Source organism: Balearica regulorum, chromosome 1, assembly GCF_011004875.1.
Source record: "Balearica regulorum gibbericeps isolate bBalReg1 chromosome 1, bBalReg1.pri, whole genome shotgun sequence".
In the NCBI taxonomy this organism is placed as follows: Eukaryota; Metazoa; Chordata; class Aves; order Gruiformes; family Gruidae; genus Balearica; species Balearica regulorum.
The window spans coordinates 201,611,907-201,636,234 of NC_046184.1; the positions used below are offsets into that span (position 1 = coordinate 201,611,907).

At 38.8% G+C, this 24,328-nt stretch overlaps 1 protein-coding gene across 2 annotated transcripts in view; it reads left to right on the forward strand.

The window, feature by feature from the left end:
- The window catches only part of GUCY1A2 (guanylate cyclase 1 soluble subunit alpha 2), a 180,249-nt gene that overhangs the window by 91,950 nt on the left and 63,971 nt on the right, over positions 1–24,328 (forward strand). For both annotated transcript variants that reach the window (XM_075742301.1, XM_075742300.1), the window contains exon 6: positions 17,814–17,957. In XM_075742301.1, the coding sequence (XP_075598416.1) occupies positions 17,814–17,957 (144 nt within the window). The remainder of the gene's footprint in view (positions 1–17,813; positions 17,958–24,328) is intronic.

The following is a 24,328-nucleotide window of genomic DNA, read 5'->3' on the forward strand; positions in this document are numbered from 1 at the left end:
TAAAATGACAATTCTTTTGAAAAAGCATTTGCATTTTAAAATAAAAATAGCTTGTGTGTTTATATCTCTTTCATTTGTTTCAGATGATATTCTGATATAGCTAAGTTTATTGCTAGGAATGATCACCACCACCACAACTATAATTTTAGAAGTTATTGTCAGGCAGTGAATTTTAGATATGTAATCACCAGTATTTGTACCCACAGCCCACCTCTTAAGATGTACTCCTGTAACTAGGCTACAGAAATTTATCATGTGACCTATATATACATCAAAACAGATCAATTTTCAAATTTGTTTGTTTTTAAGTAATATGGCAAGAATAATTTGCAAAGATGATTTGGTGAGTACTTCTGAATATCAAATTCACTGTTTTGTAAACAGAAAATTAAGCAAAATTCATTAAATAGATTCCATGCTATAAATTATTCACCCATCTTTACCATTACAGCATTTTGAATTCAGAACCTTGGTGCATCTAATCTTGGACTCAGACAATAAACGTAGTATTTTCATTTGTCTCATACTATTTATTCAGGGATGTTTACAGGGACGTATGGCACAAAAAGAAGAACAAAGATCCTTGCATTTAACAAGTCAGACACAGAGGGCAAGCGTAATGAGCTGTTGGATACAGAATAAGAAATGCTTGGAGAGGGCTGAAGGGGGCTGAATTAGACTTTGAAATTTCTTCACAATGAAAGTAAGTAGCTATAACTGATGAGGTAGGGGAAGGGTATCCAGTGGATAGATGCATAGATAGGAATGACACAGGCAGATGATGGGCTCAGAAAATTAATTTCACAGGAGTATTTTGAATGAATAGCAAAGATGACAGATTACATTTGTCCAGGTTGAGGGAGAACATTGCAGTAATTGAGATGCATGGTGATACAAGCCTGGGTGACAGTTTTAGCAGTCTGAAAGAATCTGTGTTGTAGAGAATGAAACTTTAGAAAGAATCTGCTTACATATAGCCTTGATGAAAAGATCAAAAGGGACACTCTTGGGGTAATCGTAGAAGGGAGAGGATGTGAGAGAGCTGAATTGAATATTTATTGAATAAGACAGTATAATCCCACAGGTTAATTTTATAGTTAGAATTCACAACTCTGTTATGTGAATTTCTGTTTTCTCTTTGGATTCATTATTTGGCTAAACTGAGATTCTCTCTTTTTCTGAGTAGTGCCGCATACATGCCTCAAAGTCCTTTACCAGCTTCCTTGGGGTTCTCTTTGGCTATTATTCCTGGAAACATTATTTCACTCACTTTACGCTGAATGATATTGGTTTTTTTTTTTGAATGATACAGTTAGTATGTCAGATTTTCATTCTCTGATTTTATACACCTAACCCTGGCTACAGCCTTAATTTTTGCTTGTTGTGAAGACCTGCAACTAAAAGAGTGGGAAGTCTGGACTGCTCTGCAATCATTCGAGACTAATGCTCACCAGTTCTGAAAAGTGTTGTTTATATTGAGGTTATGATATAATGCTTTTAGGAGCCTCATTTTAAACTCACGTTTTCTAAAGATACCACTTTACATTTTTATACTGGTACTTTATGTTGCAGAAATCAGTATTCATTTTACAGAAAATAACAGTACTTTCTCAGTGCCATGACTGTCCCTTCTTGAAAACCATTATTTTTATATGTTCATATATATGTTCTTAAGCTTCCTATTGATGCTACAATGTCTAAAGAATACTGCAATGACAGGAGTCATGAGCTTCAGACTGTTCTGAGGTTTTCTAGGCTTTATGTTTCATACATTAAAAACCCTAGTGTCCAAGTTTTCCTGTAAAATCTATGGTCGCTGTTTTGGTCTTCATTCCATCACTTCTACAGTTTTCATCGTTTAAGCTCAGTGCAACTACGTGGCCATTGTGAGAAGGTTTCAAATTCTTTTAGCTTCAGCTTAGGCATCTGAAGAATGAAGATTATTACGAAATGCAATTAAAATATGTAAACGATACTGATACTCTTATATGAGCAATATTATATGCATAAAATACCATAATATACCTTTTTTAAGATGAATAGGTGCAGTTTTGGGGATTACCAGTGTACTAGGCGTTGCTTCTTCCTGTTAGTTTAAAGTCAGTGGGTTTTGACAGTGTAATAGAAGAAAATGGGTAATAGAAGGAAATTTCCATTGCCCAGAAGCTCGCTCTCTCTCCATGGTGCCACCCAGCCTGGTAGAGCTGCCCTTCAGCGCGCTGCTCTGTTCAGGTCCCAACACAGAGGGATCCCGAACCTTCTTCCTTTTCTTGCTCTGAGCAGGCTATATAGCATTGACTTTCTCCTTGAACTCTCTGGCTGCACATGGACTTAGTTGCTGGCACACAGGTGTGTCTCACTCCAGTATGAAGTCAGGACAAAGCTGGGACACCTATCTTTATTGGGAACTCAGAAGTGTTCTTGAGTTAAGTTAAAAAAAAAAAAAAAAGAAACACAAAAGATATCTTGGATTTTCCCTGCAGATCTGGTGTATCAGCACTCAAGAGCTTCAGGATATTTTAAGATTTCCTGTTACTTTAAGCATGTATTTTTCTGCAGCCTTGTGGAAGATTTACACTTTTTGTCTTTAGGGAGATGTGCAAATGAAGCAGACATGCAGGCTCCAGAGGAGCTATTCTGTACTTTATAAACATACAGACCTGCACAAAGCACTAAAACATCTGTGCATGTTCTCTGCTTTAGGCAATTCATCACCCAAGAATCCTCTAAAGAGTCTAGGACTTTTGCTTTTGTATATAATTTCTTCTTCAGGAATACCATGCTTGTATATATTTCCTTCTCTTCTCTTTCGTCTCTCCCCTTCCACTTTTCTCTTATCCAAAAAGCACACATTTGTTTATAAGTGTCCCGCTCCATTTCTCTCAAGCTGCTTGGGAGCCTTAGAGCCTATGTCCAACTTACAGGTCCTGGGAGTGCTTCCCAAGTCATCAGTTTGTGTGTGAACCTTGGCTATATCCTGATTTTTTATTTGGACAAGACCCAGAAGGGTATCCTCCTTTGGGACACCCTGCTCCATGCTGAGGAGCAAGCCCAGACATAGCAGCTGGACAGGAACCAGGGCTAGGAGCAACGCCCTATTGCAGCATACAGCTCTCCCTGATGTTATGTTTTGTAAAACCAATCATTAATAATTAAATAATTTGTTTTCTTCTGTCAATTTTTTCTGCCTTCTAAATTTTAGTCCCTCTGAGGGACTGGAGAAAATTGATTTTACTTTCCACCAGCCTAGCCTATTTCCATTTAAGCAGTCCAGTATTGTGTCAGACCTAGAGGATATATAGCACAACTGTGAGAACATATGGCTGGCCCTTCATATACCTGAGCATGCCAAGATGCAGAGTTTTCATTCATGCAAATAGCATTCATGACTGTACCTTAATTTCTTAAAAGATGTAAATGAATATGGAGGATACTTAGGGAAGTTAAGAGAAACTAGCTAACAGATGAATTTCAAGACAGATAAATTAAAGCTTATGTAGCCTTGAGGAAGATGATGTTGTTCAGTAATAGTTTTAATACTTGGGATACCTATAGCAAATTAAGACCACTCTTACGTCTGGAGAAGGGCAGTCTCATTAAACTGAAATGTGTGTCTTAAGTTATGAGTGATTATTTTAATATTTGCTTATTTTGTTAAACAATTCTTTACTTGACATGGCAACTACCTCACATAAGGCAGAATGCCAGCCAGGACATTTTCTATTCATCAGGCATATTTGGTGTGATTTTTGCAATTTCATACTTGCCTACTGAAGAAAAATAATTTATGCACAATGATTTTTGTATTCTGTGACTGTTGTGTGCAAAGCTGATGTCGAATCATGTAAACTGTAAGTCTTCTAGCATGTGTCTATTTTAACTAGTGAAAAAAACCTTTTAAAATATTAGATAATAAGTCTACACAGCAAGTACTATTTGCCTTTTTTCCTTTCGTAAAGAAAACAGCACTCTGAAATAATGTGTAGATGAAAGAGTTCCTCCATATGTTGGATTCTGAAAGATTTATGCTTAAGACTGCTAAGTAGGTGCTATAGAAAGAGTTTGAATACAGCTCGTCCTGCAAAATGCTCCTGAACTTGCCAGCATGTAGCATCATTAAACTTACTAAAAATAAAATGCCCTCAGGCCTGGTAAGAGCAATTACTTCATAATTAGGCTCTTGGGAAAGGAGCTGGGATTTGTAGTAAGACATTTCTTTTAAAAAATGAGCTTTACCAGATGAACAGATTTCTGAACTTCATAGGTGGACACTTGGAATCCATTCCTGCTCACATGGCGGGGGTTTTCCATGCACTGAACTATTTCCAAAAGCAGAATGCAGTGTCATAAAAGCATTGCAGAGCTACCTTGAAACTTAGGCACAACGTTTCACTGCTTAGGAGTTAATTTTGAAAAGTTGAGAGACAGAAGCTAAAGAACCAAACACTAAGGTAGAAACTAAAGGAGATTCTTGGGTCCATTTGAAGACAATCTTATTCTCAAATCCTATCTTTAAAACCTTAAAAATCTATAAAAAACAGGAGATGTTTTATAGTATCCCAGAGATTTTGGGAGTCTATAAATAATATCGTATCTAACATGTAGAATTAATTTCTAGCAAAAAGCCTCAGACCTAAATATTTTAAGCTGACAGATGTTGTTAAGCTTCACAGTGTTGCACAGTTCAACTGTGTTTCAAAGCTTTTCTGCCGGATCTGTGCAGTGGAGAAACATATAGTGTACTTCAAAATGCAAACAGAATCAGGCTTTAATTTCTATTCACACAACATCAAAAAAACAAATGGGTTTTGATTAATTTGGAAAAGGTCAGCATTCACTCTTTGTTACATAGACAGAAACATAGATCTAGAAGCTACCTCAGGATCAAGTATACTTAGGCCACTCTCGGTGGAGGCTTTTCTGAACTGCACTTACACCACCTCCAGAGAAAGAGCATGCACACTTCACCTCTCAGTGGAATAACCTTTCTAGTTTCTCTCCAGCATGTATGTTCGACATTTCTTTCCTTAGAATCTGTATTTTAGATTGACTTGTTCAAATCTTTCTACCATAGGCTGCCCAAAATACTTGATGTCTGCCCTCCCTCCCACTTAGTGATTAATAACATCCCTGACCTGCATGCCAAAATATGCATGCCAAGATACAGGATTTTTCTGAGCTAAAGAGGATCTCGCTGTTGTGCTGACAAACAGTATCTTAGCACTAGTAGTCAACACACTCATGCAATCTTCTTCTGTTTTGGGGTACTTTATGGAAGGACGAACATGCCGTCTGTAGAGCACTTTCAGAGGCATGGGGGGAGTCACGTATGAGAAGATAACAGCTCGCCTAGAGTCTTCTGAGAGTTTCACAAACCAAGCCTTCCCAGTCTGTGGCCATCATGGCCCACATAAACTTGTTTTTCAGCCATTTCTCAGAAAAAGCATGCTGATAACACAGGAGGGGTCTTATATATCAAATGACAGTCTTGGCGTGGAAGCAGGCAATTAAACAAAGATATAGACATTTGGGTCCTGCTGTAGTAAATGGGTAAAAAAATGAGGTTTCTAGAATTCAGGATGGAATACATCATACCCTGGAAGTTCATTTTTCTCTTCATTGACTATAGAAAGAGTATAGATGAGTAGCTTAAATTAGAGGCTTAATTTTTGTGTGACTGACATCTTGAGGTAGAATATGGACATCAAATAAAATGCTCCCTGCAATGAGTGCTTAGATTCTTGACTTAAAATAAAACTAGAATGGAGACAATCTCCCTCTTCTTCAGTCTTTGTCCCATACCAGTTAAAGAAGTATCTTGTTTGCTGTTGAACTAGAAATCACGGACAGGAATAATAAAGCCCAAATGATAAGTCTGAAGCACCACTGAAGCACCACTTTGCCATATACCATGGTCTTTTCCTAATTTTCCTGCTGTACAACTTAGGGCAGAAAACAGATGAAAGAAAAGCCCACTGGGAGATACTATTAACTTCAAAGTTATATACTTGCAAGAATTTCATCTTAAGGCTGAATTTTGCTGAATTCCTTTAGACGGAAGACCTTTCAGCTTTCATAAAAGAAATGCACAGTGTTAAGGTATTATGTAGTTCAGTCTTGCAGATGGAATGAAATATGGATAAACAGGATACTAAAAATTTTGGGAAGGCATAGGTCTTTACTGCGATACCTAAGAATACTTTCCAGCTTCCAGTTACAGATGCATTCCCATCCTGAATCCTGGCTTCATAATGGGATGAGACTTAAGAAACCACTTCCTTACATATTTATATTTTCCCATGGAAACGCAACCTAGGTATGCAGAAAGCTAAGATGTTCTCCAGTAAGTCCAGGCTGAGGAGTAAATATGGAACTTAATCTAAGAGATGCGCAGGGACCTACCCTGACTTGGCTCCTTAAAAAACTATTTTCAGGTATTCAAAACAAAATTAGTACACTAGAATTAATTGATTTTGTTGTTAATGTAATCATAAGAATCACTTAAACTTCATATTCTCCAATAAATCTTGTTCTGAGCCTGGGTTAATCTCTAAGAGTGAAAAGGATACTGACATATGGAGTGTAGAAAGGTTTTCCACTGATTCATCTGTTTGGCTAGAGATCAGCTTTCCTGAAGGACTGTTTGATTTCCCAGAACTTGCCTTGTCGTGCTTCTAAAATTCACCTGCCTTCTAAAATTCAGTTTGACCTTCTGCCTCTTCACATGGTCTTGTTAATTCTTTCTCTTCTGTAGTTCTGAGACAGAGGTGAAATTATACTATTTATAACATAGAACTAGTCATCTAGACTATCCTCACAGTAAACAGATAAAGGATGATTTGAATGGGTGAGTGTGAATCTTTTTTAGTGTGAGATTCATCTTTTCCTGAAAGAGATGCTTAGCACTGGTTAGATGACTGCTGGAGTTCCCATTTCAGTCCATAGATGATAAAGGGAATTGAGAGTGAATAACTCATATTCAGATTACTGTATTAGGGATGTCTCTGGGTAGGGGAGCTGAATCTCACCCATGTAGTCTACACCTTATCAACTTGCAGCTGATGTGCTTGAAACACTGCTTCTTCCCTGCTTGTGCCGTCTTCTTTTCATGTGCTTTATTTTTACAGTTATTTAATCATGTTATACAGTTTAATGCCATATTATGTTGTTTAATTCACAGAGTGTATTTTGATTGAGTATAATGAAGTTTCATTACATTTTTAAATTCTCTCATACAATCAGCATCAAACCAAGTTATTTCATTCCTAATTTCATTGCTTTCTGTTATATTGGCACTGGAATAACTCCCATCACCACCAAGCATGAGTGCTATCTTTTAATAGGGACCCTTAGAATACTTAGATTAGTTCAAAGCTTGACTTTCCATGACTTCTGCAAATGGATATGTTGATCTTCATCCAAAGAACTATGTATTGCTCAGTCACATTGAAACAGTCAGTAACATGTGGGATTGACTGTAAAAGGCAATGGAGTATGCAAGGGTCCTTGACATTAGTGTTGATTCTGTTCATTTTTAGCTAAGAAGAGAAATACTAACAGCATTTCATCAACCAAGGAGACTGAGGTAGTAATTCTACTGATGATCATTAGAGAAAGATAAAGAAAGGCTGGCATTCTGGCAGATGCTGATCTGCTGGGCAACCACCAGGGAAACTGTAGTGTTGCAACTCCAGACAATGCAACTCCACGGCTCAACTGAGGAGTAAAGTTATTTATTATAAATACACAGAAAAAGGGCTTTTTAAAAAAATTTGTTTCCTTCCTTCTCTCTTTCTCCCTCTCCTCTCCTCTCCTCTCCTCTCCTCTCCTCTCCTCTCCTCTCCTCTCCTCTCCTCTCCTCTCCTCTCCTCTCCTCTCCTCTCCTCTCCTCTCCTCTCCTCTCCTCTCCTCTCCTCTCCTCTCCTCTCCTCTCCTCTCCTCTCCCCTCCCCTCCCCTCCCCTCCCCTCCCCTCCCCTCCCCTCCCCTCCCCTCCCCCCTCTCCTCTTCTCCATAGGTGTATAGGTCACAAATCAGAAAAAAGAAAACATTGAATTATTGCCAATGGAGGAAAACAAATAATAATAAAAAAATTGGCCATTACTTGAATATTTCCTTGGGCAGCTTAAATATTACATCGTGAAAAGTTCAGAAATTGTGGATAACTTTCAGCTTTAATTTTTCCACTGTAATTTGTGTGGTAGATTTTTCTTCCTGGGATGAAAAGATAGAGTATTAAAGTGAAAAAATCAGTGACTGTAGTGTAACCTCAATTATCTAAATGTAAGGGAAGACAGAAAACATTTGGACAACTGAAATTTCAGATAATTTTCAATATAGCTAATAGATACATTGGAGGACAGGGCGTATCATACAGTTAAAGTTTGGTTTACAGAGGAAACTGCCATAATTAGTGAATTATAATGGTCTGTGCTTGACACTATTGAATGGGGGTACTTGGAGAAGTACATGAGCTACTTATGAAATGTCAGGTATATATGGCAGACTTCTTTCTAGAATTCTCATTTTTATGCCCTAAAATACAAGGATTATATTCTTTATCACTGTATTTCCTGAAGCACCTATTAAAATCCTCACTGTCTGCAGAACTGTTTGATTGTTCTTTAAAAGACTTGCAAAATTCTTTTTATCTGAGTAAGATCTGGCAGTCAATAAGTTTCACAGGCTTCCCTCTTTCCTAAACCATAAGGATGCTGATGTCACTGTTGTCTCTTGCCCTCTCACCCTGCACCCCTGTGAAAAGCCCAACTCTGTCTCCTCGAGGACCTCCCACAGGCACTGGGACTGCTCTGAGGTGCCCCCAAAGCCATCTCTGCTCCAGGCTGAACAAGCCCAGCTCCCCCAGCCTCTCCTCACAAGGCAGGTCCTCTGGCTCCTACCATCTTGGTTGCCCCTCACTGAGCTGAATCCAGTTTATACATCTCTGTCTTGTACTGAGGGGCCCAAAACGGGACACAGTATCTAGGTGTGGTCTAATGAGTGCTGATTAGGAGGCAATAACCACTTTCCCCAATCTCTGTTCATACAGCCCAGAATATTATTGGCCATCTTTGCTCCCAGCACTCGCTGCTGGCCCATGTGCTGCTTGCTGCCCACCAGGACCCCCCAGGGTCTTTCCCACAGAGCTGCTCCTCGGGAAGTTGGTCCCAGGCTGTATCAGCTCCAGGGAAATTCCTTCCCAGGGACAGGACTTTGCACATGTCCTTGTTGAGTTTCATGAATTTCCTGCTGGCCGATTTGTCCCACCTGTCCATGTCCCTCAGGATGGCAGCCCTGCCCTAGAGCAAACTGACCAGTCCCCCCAGTTTGGTGACAACTGCAGGCTTGATGAGAGTGCAAATAATATTATTATCAGGAAAAGAAGCACATATTTTGTCAGAAAAGGCAGATATATTTACTTAGTGAAATTCTAGTTAGGTTTTTTGCATATTGTATTTTGAAAGGTGTTAACTAACCAGTACACATTGCATGCACCTAGAACAATATGTCTGTATTTGGATAGGAGAGGGGAAACATGCATAGGCAACAGGTGAAAGGAGAGATGGAGAATAACACTCTTCTGTGCAGGGAAGAAAACCACATCCAAAACAGAATAGTTAGTTTTCTTACTAAGAAAAGTGAAGAAGATGAAGAGCATTAAACTGCGATTAACTAAGCCACTACCCATCTTCCTACTGTTTATTTCTATTTTTTTCACTCTCCAGCTTTTTAAGAGGAAACTGATATCATTGCAACTGATTTGTTATTTTTTCAGTATTGTAAAATGAAACTTTAAAATCTCCCAGCAGTAGGAGAGTTTCAGGCTATTGGCAGATTGCTCATAAGTGATAAGAAACAGTTTAGTAATAAGCTGCTCTTCAGCTAAGTATAGCATATACACTCTATATACTCTGACTGTAAACAGGGTGTGGAGCGTAGAGAAACTGTTTAATATTCCGAGTTTTCCTGCCAATTTAAAATTACGATGATTATGAACACATACTTACTTAAGTATAAATAAATATTTCTGGTGATTAAAATAACAGAAACTCGTGAGAACACGAGCAGTATTTGATGCATTGGGAAACTCAACTGAATTTACAGAAATATCTGTGACTCTATAAAAAGAGGATAAGAAATGAAGATATGGAAAGGAGTTACCTATGTTTAGTTACTCTGCTAGAACCTGGCGTATTCTGAAGTCCCTTGTTAAATTGTGACGCAGGGTCTAAGATCAGAGAAGACCATAAAGCTGCTGGAGGACCTTTTACACCAGTCTTTCTTCTCATTCCTACTAACAGACAAAGAGGAAGTAAGTGGAGAAAACGGGCATGTCCTTGCCCGTCTCTCCTGATGGCGATTTTCTCTGAGTTCATTTGCATTACTGTGGTTTGACTTGAGTGGACTGGTCCTGCTCAAAGAAGTACAAGGGTTAAATGAACGTAAAGATTAAACCTAGATTACCTTTCCACACCATCTAGTGAGGTATAGGCTGTGTCACATACCAGAACTAAACAATTTACTGTAAATATTTCCCAAGTTTTAAAGTCTATATGTGTGATACAGTTCTATAGATAATCTATATATGTTAATAGAATAAACAAAATAATCTTTGATCAGCATAATATATTTTTCCTCATACGTGTACCACTGAAGGTTTTCTTTTCTCAAGTGTCCTGGTTTTCAGCTAGGATAAAGTTAATTTTTACAGGGAGCTAGCAGGGGACACAGCCAGGACAGCTGACCCAAACTAGCCAAAGGGATATTCTAGACCATATGACGTCATGCTCACTATATAACTGGGGGGAGCTGGCTGGGGAGAGGGAGTGGCTGCTCTGGATGGGCTGGGAATCAGGTTCCAGGTGGTAAGCAAATTGCATTGTGTACCACCCTCTTTGTGTATTTTTTTATTAGTATTGTTATTTCCTTCTCCCTTTGCTGTCCTAGTAAACTGTCCCTATCTCAACCCATGAGTTTTACCTTTTTCTTCCCATTCTCCTCCCGATCGCACCAGGGGAGAGAAGGGTGAGTGAGCAGCCATGTGGTGCTTAGCTGCCATTTGGAGCTAAACCATGACATCAAGGAAAAGCATCCTTGAGCAAAGGATGGTTTTGCAATACTTACGTATTTACTTTCCAAAGTAATCTTGTATTCATTTGATCACCTGTGTATAACATCAAGGAATGTCCTGTAGATCTTCATCCTGAATTGCACTGTAATTTTTTTTTTCCAGTGTCTTGTGAGAAAAAAATAAATCTGTTTTTTTGTTATATGCATGTATCAGGAAAGTGCTGAAGGATGAATGTCCCTTAAATGGATTTGGCTTGAGAAGGGCTCTATTAGCAGGTAATTTTATGTCAGCAGGACAGCCAACTCAAACTAACATCACTAGTGTAACCTGCATTAAGGGTTTTTATTTATGGATCACACTTTGAGTTAGAGACAATACTTCAAAAGTATTTATCTCTATAGTGAAGGCAATCCAACTTTTTATTTCCAATTAATTTTTTTATTTTGCAGAAGAGCACTGAACAGTCTGTGGAGGCAGTAGCACAGACTATTTTAGAGTGAATGGGTACTAAATATTATAACCCTTAGGAGTGAGATAATAAATACCTATGCAGCCCTTTGAGTATTTTGGAGATGGGTACACAAGTACCCTTCAGAGAAAGGTGAAGGGACATGCTGTTAAGGGTAGATTTTCTTCCAGAAAGAAGATGGCAATTTTTGAGTTTTCAGACCCATGTTTTTGTACGTATTTAGTTTTAATCACAAGCAAATAAGCCTTCTTGATATAAGTATAATTTAACCCATTAAAAAAGGAAAAAGTGTACACAGATTTATTTATGGCTCTTACATGAAAAAAAATAATAATGAATACTCCACTGTAACAGTTATAATACAAATTATCAGGCTTTTACAGGAAACCTGCTGAGAGAGACAGGACTAAAACTAGAGCCAATTCTCCCTCCAGCTACTTCCTTCAGTAATACTGCTGATTGCTATAGGAATTTCAGATTAGAATTGCCACAAGAGTGACCCCCATGATTACATTTTTTGTGCTTATTTCCAAGCTGTGCTTCAAAAAAGGTGCTAGTAAGATTCCTTACACTGTTGGGATTCCTGAAAATTTTAGATGAAAATCTTTAAACTTACCATTGTGGGTTTCACTTACAAAATTATATTTCCCCCTGTGTGTGTAACCCTGTGAAATGAAGTGTGACACTTCAGTTCCTTCATTACTTCTAGAAGTTCATATACATTGTGACTGGTGCATATTCATGCATTCACGAGGAAGAGTACAGAAGCAGGGATGTTACTTCAGTATACCCCATTTTCCCTTCTACACTGTCACTGAATCAATACCCCAACTTTATAGCCAGGCAACATCACTTGGCTACAACTTCCATTTTCTCAGTTAAGTAACATAACACAACACAACACAATGCAAAGTTTAGCTACTAGTAGTTAGAAGGGACCTGTTGGAGCTGCCCAGGGAACAGTCTATTAACATCTGTTGTCTGGATACATTAGAATTGGAGAAATTATATTCTGTCTGCTGGGCTACTAGATTCATCTGCAAGTCATATTCCACCTAAAATCGGTATGAATTAAGAATAAGTGACTGTAAGACAATTACTATAGAGCTCAATTTCTATGAAAAGTACTGCTCATGTCTAAAACAGACATATGGTATCTACCAAGGTCTAACAGAAGCTGGATACATGGAAAATTTCTCCCCAAAAGTAGAAGGTATTTTTGTTTGCTTCCTGCTGCAAGTCTTACGCATACAATATTACTCTACAATATTCAGCAGTCTCAGGATATATACCAAGAAGCTTTTTTCTGAGCTGTAGAATACACACAACTACTTCAATTAATTATGAATCTTAACCTTTGATTTGTTGACGGCCTGACTGAAAATGTTTTGGACATTTCCAATGACTCAATGCAGAGGTATAGAAGGCTTTAGAGAAGGCCTTTGCATAGCAGTGTAAGTAGCTGCGAAGTTTTCTGGCTTCTTTGCTTGTTAATTAAAAATAAAAACTATATCCAACATTTTTTATAGATTGGTCTAATTTCAAAATCTAAGTTCAACCTCACTTTTCTTCTGTGGTGCTATATATTAATTCCCAACTAATAAAAGCTCCAGTGAAGCTGGCCACGGTGAGTGTGAATCAGTGAAATGGATGAAAAGTAGGTAAGGGTAGGTCAGGCTATCAGTAAGTGACTAGAAATATTAAGAGCGGTAAGAAACGATTATGTAACTAGAACAAAAATGTACTAAATTTCAATAAAGGTAAAACTGTCAATCATATGCAAAAATGGCTGAAATATTCAAAACAGAATATATTTTGTTTTTTTAAAAAGCAGCAGGGTTATGTATTCCAATCTTATAGTGATAGAAAAATACCTTTTCCTGCATATGTATCCAGAAAGGATATAAAAATCAAATATACTACTAATAATGCACTATAATAGTCACATTACAAAGTCAAAACCTCAGAAGTTAATTACATGGTAGAGATTTCCTCTGGAGTTTCATTACTGTATATCATTATCTTGAAGAGCATCAAACAGATCTGAGTGCTGCTATTTTTAGCCACCTTGAGTAGTATCTTCCTTTTCTCTTAATTCTATTGACATTTACTTGAATATTTATGGAGTAAGTTGCTCTCTGGTGTGCACAGTGATTTCAGGATCTACCCAGCAGGTAGTTTGGAGCGAGCTATAAGCAGTGCTTTGTTTTTCTGGTCCATTTTTTGCTTCTCAGCTGAGGCAAGAGAAATTCCCTTCTTCCCCATGCACGTCTGACTCACTGATGGGCATAGCCTGAAATTCTGAAGCACGATGTATCACTCCCATTGCAGTTTCTTTTTTAATGTCCTGACATAACCTCATGAAGTTCAACAAGGCCAAGTACAAGGTCCTACAACTGGGTCAGGGTAATCCCAAATATTACTACAGACTGGAGGATGAATGAATTGAGAACAATCCCTGCAGAGAAGGACCTGGGGGTACTGGTGGAGGAAAAATTAGACATGAGCCAGCAGTGTGCATTTGCCGCCCAGAAAGCCAACCGTGTCCTGGGCTCCATCAAAAGAAGTGTGACCAGCAGGTCAAAGGAGGTGATCCTGCCCCTCTACTCTGCTCTCATGAGACCCCATCTGGAGTACTGTGTCCAGCTCTGGGGGCCCCAGTACAAGAAAGACATGGAGCTGCTGGAGCGAGTCCAGAGGAGGGCCATGAAGCTGACTGGAGGGATGGAGCACCTCTCCTGTGAAGACAGGCTGAGAGAGTTAGATTGTTCACCCTGGAGAAAAGGCGGCTCCGGGGAGATCTAATTGTGGCTTACCAGTACCTGAAGGGGCCTACAGGAAAGATGGTGAGGGACTGTTTATCAGGACAAGGGGTAATGGGTTTAAGCTGAAGGAGGGTCGATTTAGACTAGATGTTAGAAAGAAATTCTTGACTGTGAGGGTGGTGAGGCACTGGAACAGGTTGCCCAGAGAGGTTGTGGAGGCCCCATCCCTGGAACTGTTTAAGGCCAGGTTGGATGGGGCTTTGGGCAACCTGGTCTAGTGTGGAGGGTGTCCCTGCCCACAGCAGGGTGGTTGGAACTAGATGATCTTTGAGGTCGCTTCCAACCCAAACCATTCTAGAATTCTATGATTTTATGATTAGTTGATGTCACCATCCCTCCTGTCCTGAAATCTATTACACCTAAAACTGAAGACAGAACAACTAACACCCATGGAGGAGCTTCTCAATACCTCTACTTTCAGTTTAAGTAAGATGAACTGACTTTTTTTTTCTAAATGCTAAAGGAGGTTTAGAGGGCTGGAGCACCTCTCTATGAAGACAGACTAAGAGAGTTGGGATTGTTAAGTCAGAGAAGGCTCCAGGAATACCTTAATGTGGCCTTTCAATATATAAAGGGGGCTTATAAGAAAGATGGAGAGAGACATTTTACCAAGGGCTGTAGTTACAGGACAAGGGGCAACACTTATAAACTGAACGATAGTAGATTTAGACTGGATATAAAGAAGAAATTTTTTACAATGAAGGTGATGACACACTGGAACACGTTGCCCATAGAGGTTGTGGAGGCCCTGTCCCTGGAAGTGTTCAAGGCCAGGTTGAATGGGGCTTTGGGCAACCTGGTCTAGTGGAGGGTGTCTTTGCCCATGGCAGGGGGGTTGGAATGAGATGATCTTTAAGGTCCCTTCCAACCCAAACCATTCTATGATTCTGTGACTCTGTATGAGGCAACTAAATGAAAGTGCCATGAACAACTTGAATTATGAGAATTCCTGGAGCTTTTTTAAAAAAGGACTTGGGGAAATAACCCAGAGATTATTAGAAAATTTGTCAAATCTCGTTTTAAAGGAGGACTGAACTAAGGTTAAAGTTTGATGGAGACAGTCAGCATGGAAATTTCAGCTTAAATGCTTAGTTTTGGAAAATCTTAGTAGTGACTTACTGAAAACAGGATCACAGAATGGTAAATCATTAAAGAACCTTATCAGTAGTCACCACATCCAGTTTCAACTACCAGGTAAGTCTCAGCAGTCCTAATCATTCCCCTGGTTCTCAAGTGTTACTGTCAGAGGAACTTCACAGGGACAAGTACTTTAAACAGTATCCTACAATGGTATTATTATAATTGTTTTTATTTTTATTTTCAGAGTAAGATTTATACAAGGCAGCTTCAGTCCCATTTTTCTGGTAGTACATAGATAGTGTGCAACGCAACTCTGATGATGCTACCCATTCAATGAGTGCAGTCCAGCTCTTAAATTAGTTTACACAGCTATGGAGATTTCCAAAGGGGAAGGTGCTAACAAAATATGTAGGTTTGTCTGAATGTTGCAGGAACGCTATATGGTCCCATATCTACAGTGGTGTAATGCAACTAACTTTAGTGGAAGAGTAATTCTGAAGGTAAATCATTCAACAAAAAACAGAATTTGTACTTCATTTTTCTATTTGACATCATAGACTCAGCTCTTTTTGTACTAACCTCTTCATTTCTATTCAAACTGGTCATGTACATCTACAATTTTTAAGGATTACAATGTGCAGTTATTTCAATTTCTGCTTTTTCTTCCTTCTGATTTAGAGAATGTTTTACCATCTATTTCTTATCCATCCAGAGTGTCTTTTTAACTTCTGATACTTTTTCTCACTACACTCCTGTGTTTTCTTCCCTAGTTTCTACATTTTTCACCAGCCATTGCAATATACTTGCCCATCCATTTGTCTTTGGAAAGACGACCTCCTAAACTGCGGGGAGTTGGCAGTCTCTGCTTCTTGTGGACAGAGATCCTGAGATATGGCTTGGGTAAAAAAGCAGACAGACAGCAGTATTGATAGCTCCTACATGGTTTTTTTCTATATAAAAGTACTATCAGGAGCTTCCAAAAGTGACGAGAGAGCTCTAACAGCTGTCTCAGATCTCACCTCAGGAGAAACCCTCAGCTTCTTATATCTCCTCCCGCACAATCAGGAGGAAAGGCTACGCTGCCAAACTTGGCAATGGTCTTCTAACAGCTTCTGTAGGTTTGGTAGTGGGAAGTATTTGCTCATACTGCTGTTCTAGATTCATGCTCTGGGTACATTTACATGTAATGCATACTTTTTGAGATACTATTTCCAATTCTGTTTATCAGGACTGGAAATTAATCTGAGAAGGTCCAGGTCTAGTGATACTAGTAGAATCCCTGCAGAGAGAAGAATCAGGTGGATTTATTCCCTGAATAACTCCTTGCTCAGGACATGCTTTCTTCTCACTCTAGTCTTTGCTGAAGTCTTTTCTGGCATTCCTGTAGTGTTGTGGGCAGGGTGAAAGCCAGATTAGTTATGTAGCAAAAACCAAACTAATCCTTGAGGGCTGGATCTGCCCTCAAGGGCACGTGTTAACGGACTGTGTGCAGAGTGTGTTGCAGATGTGTGGGCAAGCAGACTGCAAAACACAATGCTGTCAATAAAGCTGCAGAACCCGAGGGCTTCAGTGTTTCTGAGGCTGCCTTTATCCAGAGCCAGAGGGCTTCTGTAATTTCTTTTGCTCCTGCTTTCTCCTGAGGGACAACTTTCTTTAGAGAAAATCAAGAATAAGGGAGAGGTAAGGCCTCTCTGAAGAGACCAGAGGGATCAGTCTGCTGAACTTGATGCCTGAAGGTAGGGAATTCACAGTCAGGTAGCCTGCATAGTAGAGAGAGGCAACAATTCTTATTTGAAAATAACAGAGATAGGTGCAGTCAAAAGTCTGTAGCAGTAGCATCTATTTGTAAATTCTCCCTATATCAGGAAGAGCTACCTGCTAATGAGAAGTTATAGACCCTTCACTGATTTTTATGGTGATGTTTTGCTTTTTCTAATTCTCTTCCTGATATACATTTCTAGCAGAGTAAATAATAATTATGAATTATAATCATGTAGCACTATTCTTACCCATCAGCAAACTCAGCCAGGATAGTGTCAAAGCTGCAAGCAATTTCTTATTTAGGAAAATAGATTTTTCTGCATTACTGCTATGGAAAAATGTTGTCATATCTCAGCTGATGGCATACACTATTCTAGATGTAAAGATCTTCTTTGGTTATAATGGTGATGAGCCACTATGCAATCATATGTCAGGTTTTGACTGCACCTGTTTGCAAACTCAGGTAATTATGCTCCGTTGTCTAATTGCTTATTTTATGGATGTTTTGCTCACATGTTTTTAAGCAATGCTATTTGATTGCAGATAACTAATGGTAGGGATCTTTTCTCATTATCATACTTTAATATTTGATTTGTCTGATTGCTGCAGGTGGAAACAATAGGTGATGCATACTGCGTTGCGGCAGGGCTCCATAAGAAAAGCCTTAGTCATGCTAAATCCATTGCCCTGATGGCACTGAAGATGATGGAGCTTTCAGAAGAGGTTCTCACTCCAGATGGGAGCCCTATTAAGGTAACCCATTTGCTCTTTTTTCTCAGATAAACAGTGGTTTGTGGACCTGATTAATTCCATCATGGTCTGTCAGTAGAAATCTGTTTATTGTTAGGAGAATTTAAAATTGCATCAATATATCACAGGCTTTTTTGTGGGCATATATTTCACCAGTGCCCATCAACAATCACGTAAGCTATGCCTTACTTCAGTAAGCACAGTAGACCACCCAGACTAGCTGTCACCTTGACTTATGCGTTGAATGCCTATTTGTGGCTGGAGGGCATTAGATGTATGCCTGGAGCCCTTCTTGCGATTCAGTTTAGTGTGAGAAGACAATAGTACACATGATCCAGGACTGTCCTGTTCTACAAGCCAAAACACAGTATGCAATGGCAATTGGACAATTTGCTTCAGAAGTAGGTACCTGATCTGAAATTCAGCACTAGTGTAGGGACACTCATAGACTTTTGCAACTCTAAGGGGCCACATGCCTCTTCTAAATAGATGTTGACCTGTGTAGAAGAAGAATGTGTGGACTTCCTGCTCTTTCTCAGTATTAATGTGCTTCCTTCCCACACAACTCCAGTTCCTTCTCCTAGATTGGTACAGGAGGTAGAAGGAGGTGGAAAACCACATGTACCATTTTAAAGTTCCACAGCTGATCTGCTTCTCTGGATTTTATACCAACCTTGTAGCTGCCGGTATTTGGAATTGGTGACGTTTAGGTAGAAGATGGAGATTCAGCAGGGAAGAAAAACCATGGAGATATAGATATGCCTTTCTTTTCCAAGGGTCAGATTACACATGGTTTTCATTATGTGTACTCACTCCTGTTTCTGGTTAAATTGTTGTTCCCATAACACAAACCTTTTGTTTTCAAAGAAAATGGGGGGATTATGTAGCACAATTATTCAACACTGTCTAAAGCCTGTAACAAAAGCCACATGTAGCTGGATGAGAAGGCTGGACAGGCTTCCCGTCGGATGATTTACATCATGGTTGAAATGCTCTTTGTAAACTGCAGTTTCTCATGTCTGTTAAAAAATGAGGGTTGCATCTGAAATTAGCTTTTTTTTTTTTTTTCCCCAAAAAATTTAAAGACCTGTTCTGAAGGTTTAAAACTTGACAGAAAGGAGGTAAATTTTTAAAAAAAACGTGTTCAGGGATGTTGTTCTGATAATCCTTGAGCAATAAAATTGTATACTTCTGAGTTCCAACTCCTCTCTACCTACTAGTTAGGTCTTATCTTGAAATATATTCCTTGAACTCTTTGTGTACAGTGAATCAAGAGAGATTTAATCCAAATTAATTGTTTTGCCCAGAAAGGAGAGTGTGGATGCAAGGCAACCAAGCTAGAAATTCCATGAAATATAGCAACACAATGTTAAAATAAAACTATATTGAGTTCTGAATGAAATATTTTTATTTTTAGATATCAATTCTGCTGAAGAATGTTTTAAAATGTAAACAAAAATTAAATATTTGATTATTGAAAAATGTCCACATATTCAAAAGAATAATTCTCTGAAAACAATATCTTGGACTATGGATCTTGAAGAAGTTTTTTTTAAAGCTTCATGTGGACATTTGTTGAACACAGAATAAGCATTACAAGACAAATGTTGTCTAAAGATATCAGAAGACATAAACTTTTCAGTTTTCATATAAGACTGTTTCAAACAGGTATTAATTTAGTGCTATTAAAATAGATTTTCTAGATTGTTTGATGATTTCTCTATTTTTCCAATGACTACAGCTGATTAATACATTCTAGCTACAATGTCATGTGCTGGGAGAGCTGTCTTCATTTTTTCACTTTCTTTTGAGTGATTGTTGCAATTATAGGGAAATCTTGAAGGTGTAAGTTTTACTCAGAGTCACAGTTTGTGACTGTTTTCATTACCACTGTCATTATTGTTCACAAAATTCCTCATGATTTCAGTGGCTGCATAAGAAAAACTATAAAAGAAAGACTATAAATACAGTACAGAGGAAAAATGCTTGCATAGAATAAAATGCTAGGAATAACCAAATATTTTTTAAAAAGAGCTAATAAACCTCCTTTAGCATTTAGAAAAAAAAAAGTCAGTTCATCTTACTTAAACTGAAAGTAGAGGTATTGAGAAGCTCCTCCATGGGTGTTAGTTGTTCTGTCTTCAGTTTTAAGTGTAATAGATTTCAGGACAGGAGGGATGGTGACATCAACTAATCATAAAATCATAGAATTCTAGAATGGTTTGGGTTGGAAGCGACCTCAAAGATCATCTAGTTCCAACCACCCTGCTGTGGGCAGGGACACCCTCCACACTAGACCAGGTTGCCCAAAGCCCCATCCAACCTGGCCTTAAACAGTTCCAGGGATGGGGCCTCCACAACCTCTCTGGGCAACCTGTTCCAGTGCCTCACCACCCTCACAGTCAAGAATTTCTTTCTAACATCTAGTCTAAATCGACCCTCCTTCAGCTTAAACCCATTACCCCTTGTCCTGATAAACAGTCCCTCACCATCTTTCCTGTAGGCCCCTTCAGGTACTGGTAAGCCACAATTAGATCTCCCCGGAGCCGCCTTTTCTCCAGGGTGAACAATCTAACTCTCTCAGCCTGTCTTCACAGGAGAGGTGCTCCATCCCTCCAATCAGCTTCATGGCCCTCCTCTGGACTCGCTCCAGCAGCTCCATGTCTTTCTTGTACTGGGGCCCCCAGAGCTGGACACAGTACTCCAGATGGGGTCTCACCAGAGCAGAGAGTAGAGGGGCAGGATCACCTCCCTTGACCTGCCGGTCACACTTCTTTTGATGGAGCCCAGGACACGGTTGTCTTTCTGGGCTGCAAGTGCATCAATTTTCTCATCAACCAACACTCCCAAGTCCTTCTCCTCGGGTGAGGAGAAGTAATCTTACCTCCTGGATGACAAAAGCTGTAGGATGTTGTTACCTTTGTACGTAACCTGGTAAATCATGTTTAAAAAAGCTCCTTTCATAGAGGCATCTTGATTTGTTTTTAAACATATTGAGGTTAGGGTTCCTCTCACATGGATGTCTACCCTGTAAAACTATTGAAAAAAAAAAACTTTTGAAGAAGTCTACTTTCATTTGTCCTAGTTTAGGTGTCTACTCTAGTATGAGATGAATCATGGCCTAAAAATGTGTATTTTCTCAGTTGTCTATAAGGGAAGTCTATGGATTTAGCCTAAACGTGGATGTCTATGCTGTAAGCTTCTACACTCTGTCAGATGAATCCTCTCACAAAAAACAAAGAACGCATAGTTTTTTTACTGGTTATGTCAATGATCGTCACAGTTAAAAACATATGCATTATTTCTAAATTGAGTTGGCAAGACTTTGCCTTCCAGCCAATGTTGAATTGGCTAGAGTGATCCCTATTTTTGTTAGCTCCAGTTTTTCATTTAAAAAAACATGAAAGTGCCCATCATGCCACAGATTCTTGTTAACAAATGCTCCATGTGCTTAATAATGTCTTAAAGCTGCATCAGGGGTAGTTCAGATTGGGTATTAGGAAAAAGTGGTCAAGCACTGGGACAAGCTCTCCAGGAAAGTGGTCATGGCCCAAAGCCTATCGCTGTTGAAGTGTTCGGACAATGCTCTTAGATATATGGTTTAACTTTTAGGTTGCCCTGTGTGGAGTCAGCAGTAGGACTTGATGATCCTCATGGGTCTGTTCCAACTCAGGATTCTATGGTTCTATAATTTACCTGATGTTTAAGGGATCCCTAAGTATGTGTAACACTTACTATGGACTCAACTCAGAACCATTAATAGATGACTTACTGCATGACATATTTTATAGTTAAGCCTGACCATTAAAATATTTAAATATTCATTAACATTAGATACAAAGTACACAATGCAGACTACAAGACATGTATAAGTGGCCTGACTTCTAAACAGTGAATTAAATTGTACTATGATGTGGTTACTTTGAGCTGGTCCTGTTTATACGGATGGCATAAGAAGTACAATATTTGACTATTTTGACCTAAATTCTTATATATGATTCACATTACCAAGCACAAGTCACATTTCCTGAATCCTTGCCAAGTGTGTTGAATATAGAATGCTGACACAGCTTTTGTTTTCTTGTATCGAAAAACCTACATCAATATTTGGATATTTGAAAAGAAGCTGAAATCAGAGGGCAGTTTCCTCATGCCCAACTTTTGAAATCTTTGACAGCTTTCATGAATTGCTGTGACTAAATTCTGACTTTATTCTTCAGAGTAGTATAGTAGATATTTTGAAATAAGTAAGCAATTACTTCACTAAGTCCAAGACAGTTTTTCAAAACATAATTCCTAAAAATAAGGGACCTTCTGATCTCAGGAGTAAACAGTGTTCTGTTTTCTCCTCCCCCAAAACTGCCTGATAAGCCTCGATAAAATAGCAAGAAATTCTCAGCCACTTCATATAATACATGACAGCATAGTCATTTGAAGCTCCATTTCTGTTAGTAGGCTAACAATTAGAGCACAGTCACTCTGTTCTGATTGTTTTCTAGTAAGAAGCAAACATGCTAAAGTCTCCTTGGTGTTTGCAGGGGATTTCTTTTCCAGAAGCATATCTCTTGTTTAAGCTCTCTGGAAACCACTAATTCAGAAGTTATTCCCCAGGTTTGTGGGGTGTGACTGATACAATGCACATTTAAGAGGCTAGTTACTTAGGGGGTGTCATTTTTACAGACAGAGTCATTATGAATCTGTTCGGGTTTTCCTGGTTGCAGAGATTGCAGCTCTAGGGAAAACTAACTGCAATTATGAAATGTGGTGCTTTTTATTTGATGATTACTCAATTAGATATGGTTGACTTTATGATTATGGTTTATGGAATGTATATATTTTCTAAATTACTTTGATGGATATATTTTGTTGTCATCTCAGGACTGAATTCACCAGAATGCAAATGTTTACTTTTTGTGCTGCTTGAAATGTTCATCCCTGTAATAGCAGTGGATATCTTATTGAATGACATTAACAGAGTCTCAGACATAGACTCCAGGTACCTAGGAAGAAAAAGTTACATGAATGAATGAAAAAATAGCATGTCACATAAGTGGAATTTACGATAAGGTTTTCACCTATAAAGTGCATTAGCAGACAACGAAATGAAGTTTGTTATCTAGGTACACAATTATCATTTGAAAGCATTCATTGTAGTGATCACAAAAATACTTTGTTTGTACAGCCATGTACACTTCATGTGCCCCTGAGAGCAATGCTCGTGTGGCCAGTGAACAGTGATGGACCTCAGGATGGTGACAAGGTGTATGAAGCAGGTCTGGTTTATATCCAGATGATGCTCCTGCCCCCTGAGTCAGAGTTCATAGCATGCTGATGAGAGCACCATGGTGTGCAGCTGCCACATACTCGGGCATTTGACACTTCCAGCAGAGCCAAAGGTAGCAGAAATGCATAAGCAGAATGGAGACCCTCAGCCTGCACTCCTTACACCTGCATGAATAGCCTGTGATTTGCAGGGTAATGAAGAAATGTTGTTTTGCAGAAAGAGAGATGTATTATAGCAGCTTCCACAAATCCTATCATCACTGTTGTAACGCAATCTGCTCTTTTCAAAAGAAATATTCGTAACAGAAAATGGGCTGATCATTCTCCTGTGAGTGATGGAGAAGGCTTCAGGATCCTGTATTACATTTTTTAATCCAATTCTATTTGAGGCAAAATCCCATTATTTTAGCGTGAGCTAAGGCCTTAGCTAAGTACCAAAGAAGGACTTTTGGCTCAGACACTGCATGTAGAATTGGATATACGTTTATATCCATTCAGCAAACCACTTTTAGTCCAGAAGCACTCGTTTGATTTAGGTTCTGTATGACTAATTGTACGTAGTGCTCTATGACTCTAGTTTGAAAATATTGATTTAAAATTGCCTCCTACATTTAAGTGAGTGTTACTTGAATTTAAGATATGCTTCATATTTTACTACATGTTTTTAGATAAAGTGGAAGTACATTAATTTTAATAGCTAGAGATAATGCTGTAAGAAGAATTCTCCAGAGCATTGACCTTTAGAGATAAAGGTCGCAATGCAGATCTCATTTGATGTGTTAAAACCCATAGGATATTATCAGTGGCATCACTTTTTATCATGCTTCAAATCTTGCCTAATTAGTTAATGTGCAGTATGTATTCCAAATAAACAGAAAGGCTTCCTTTTCAGTTTATTTTTAAAAGGGTTACTCTGGCAGAACATACCTAGTTTTGACTAATGAGATTTCCCAAGAGGTTATTCTCTAAGATTATCTGCTCATTTTTATAGTCTATGATGGTGGTCCTCGTAGGGTTGTGAAGAGGTACAGAACTGGGAACACACAGAGGAAAAGTAAACAATTTACATGAAGCTGCTGAAGTTAACTACA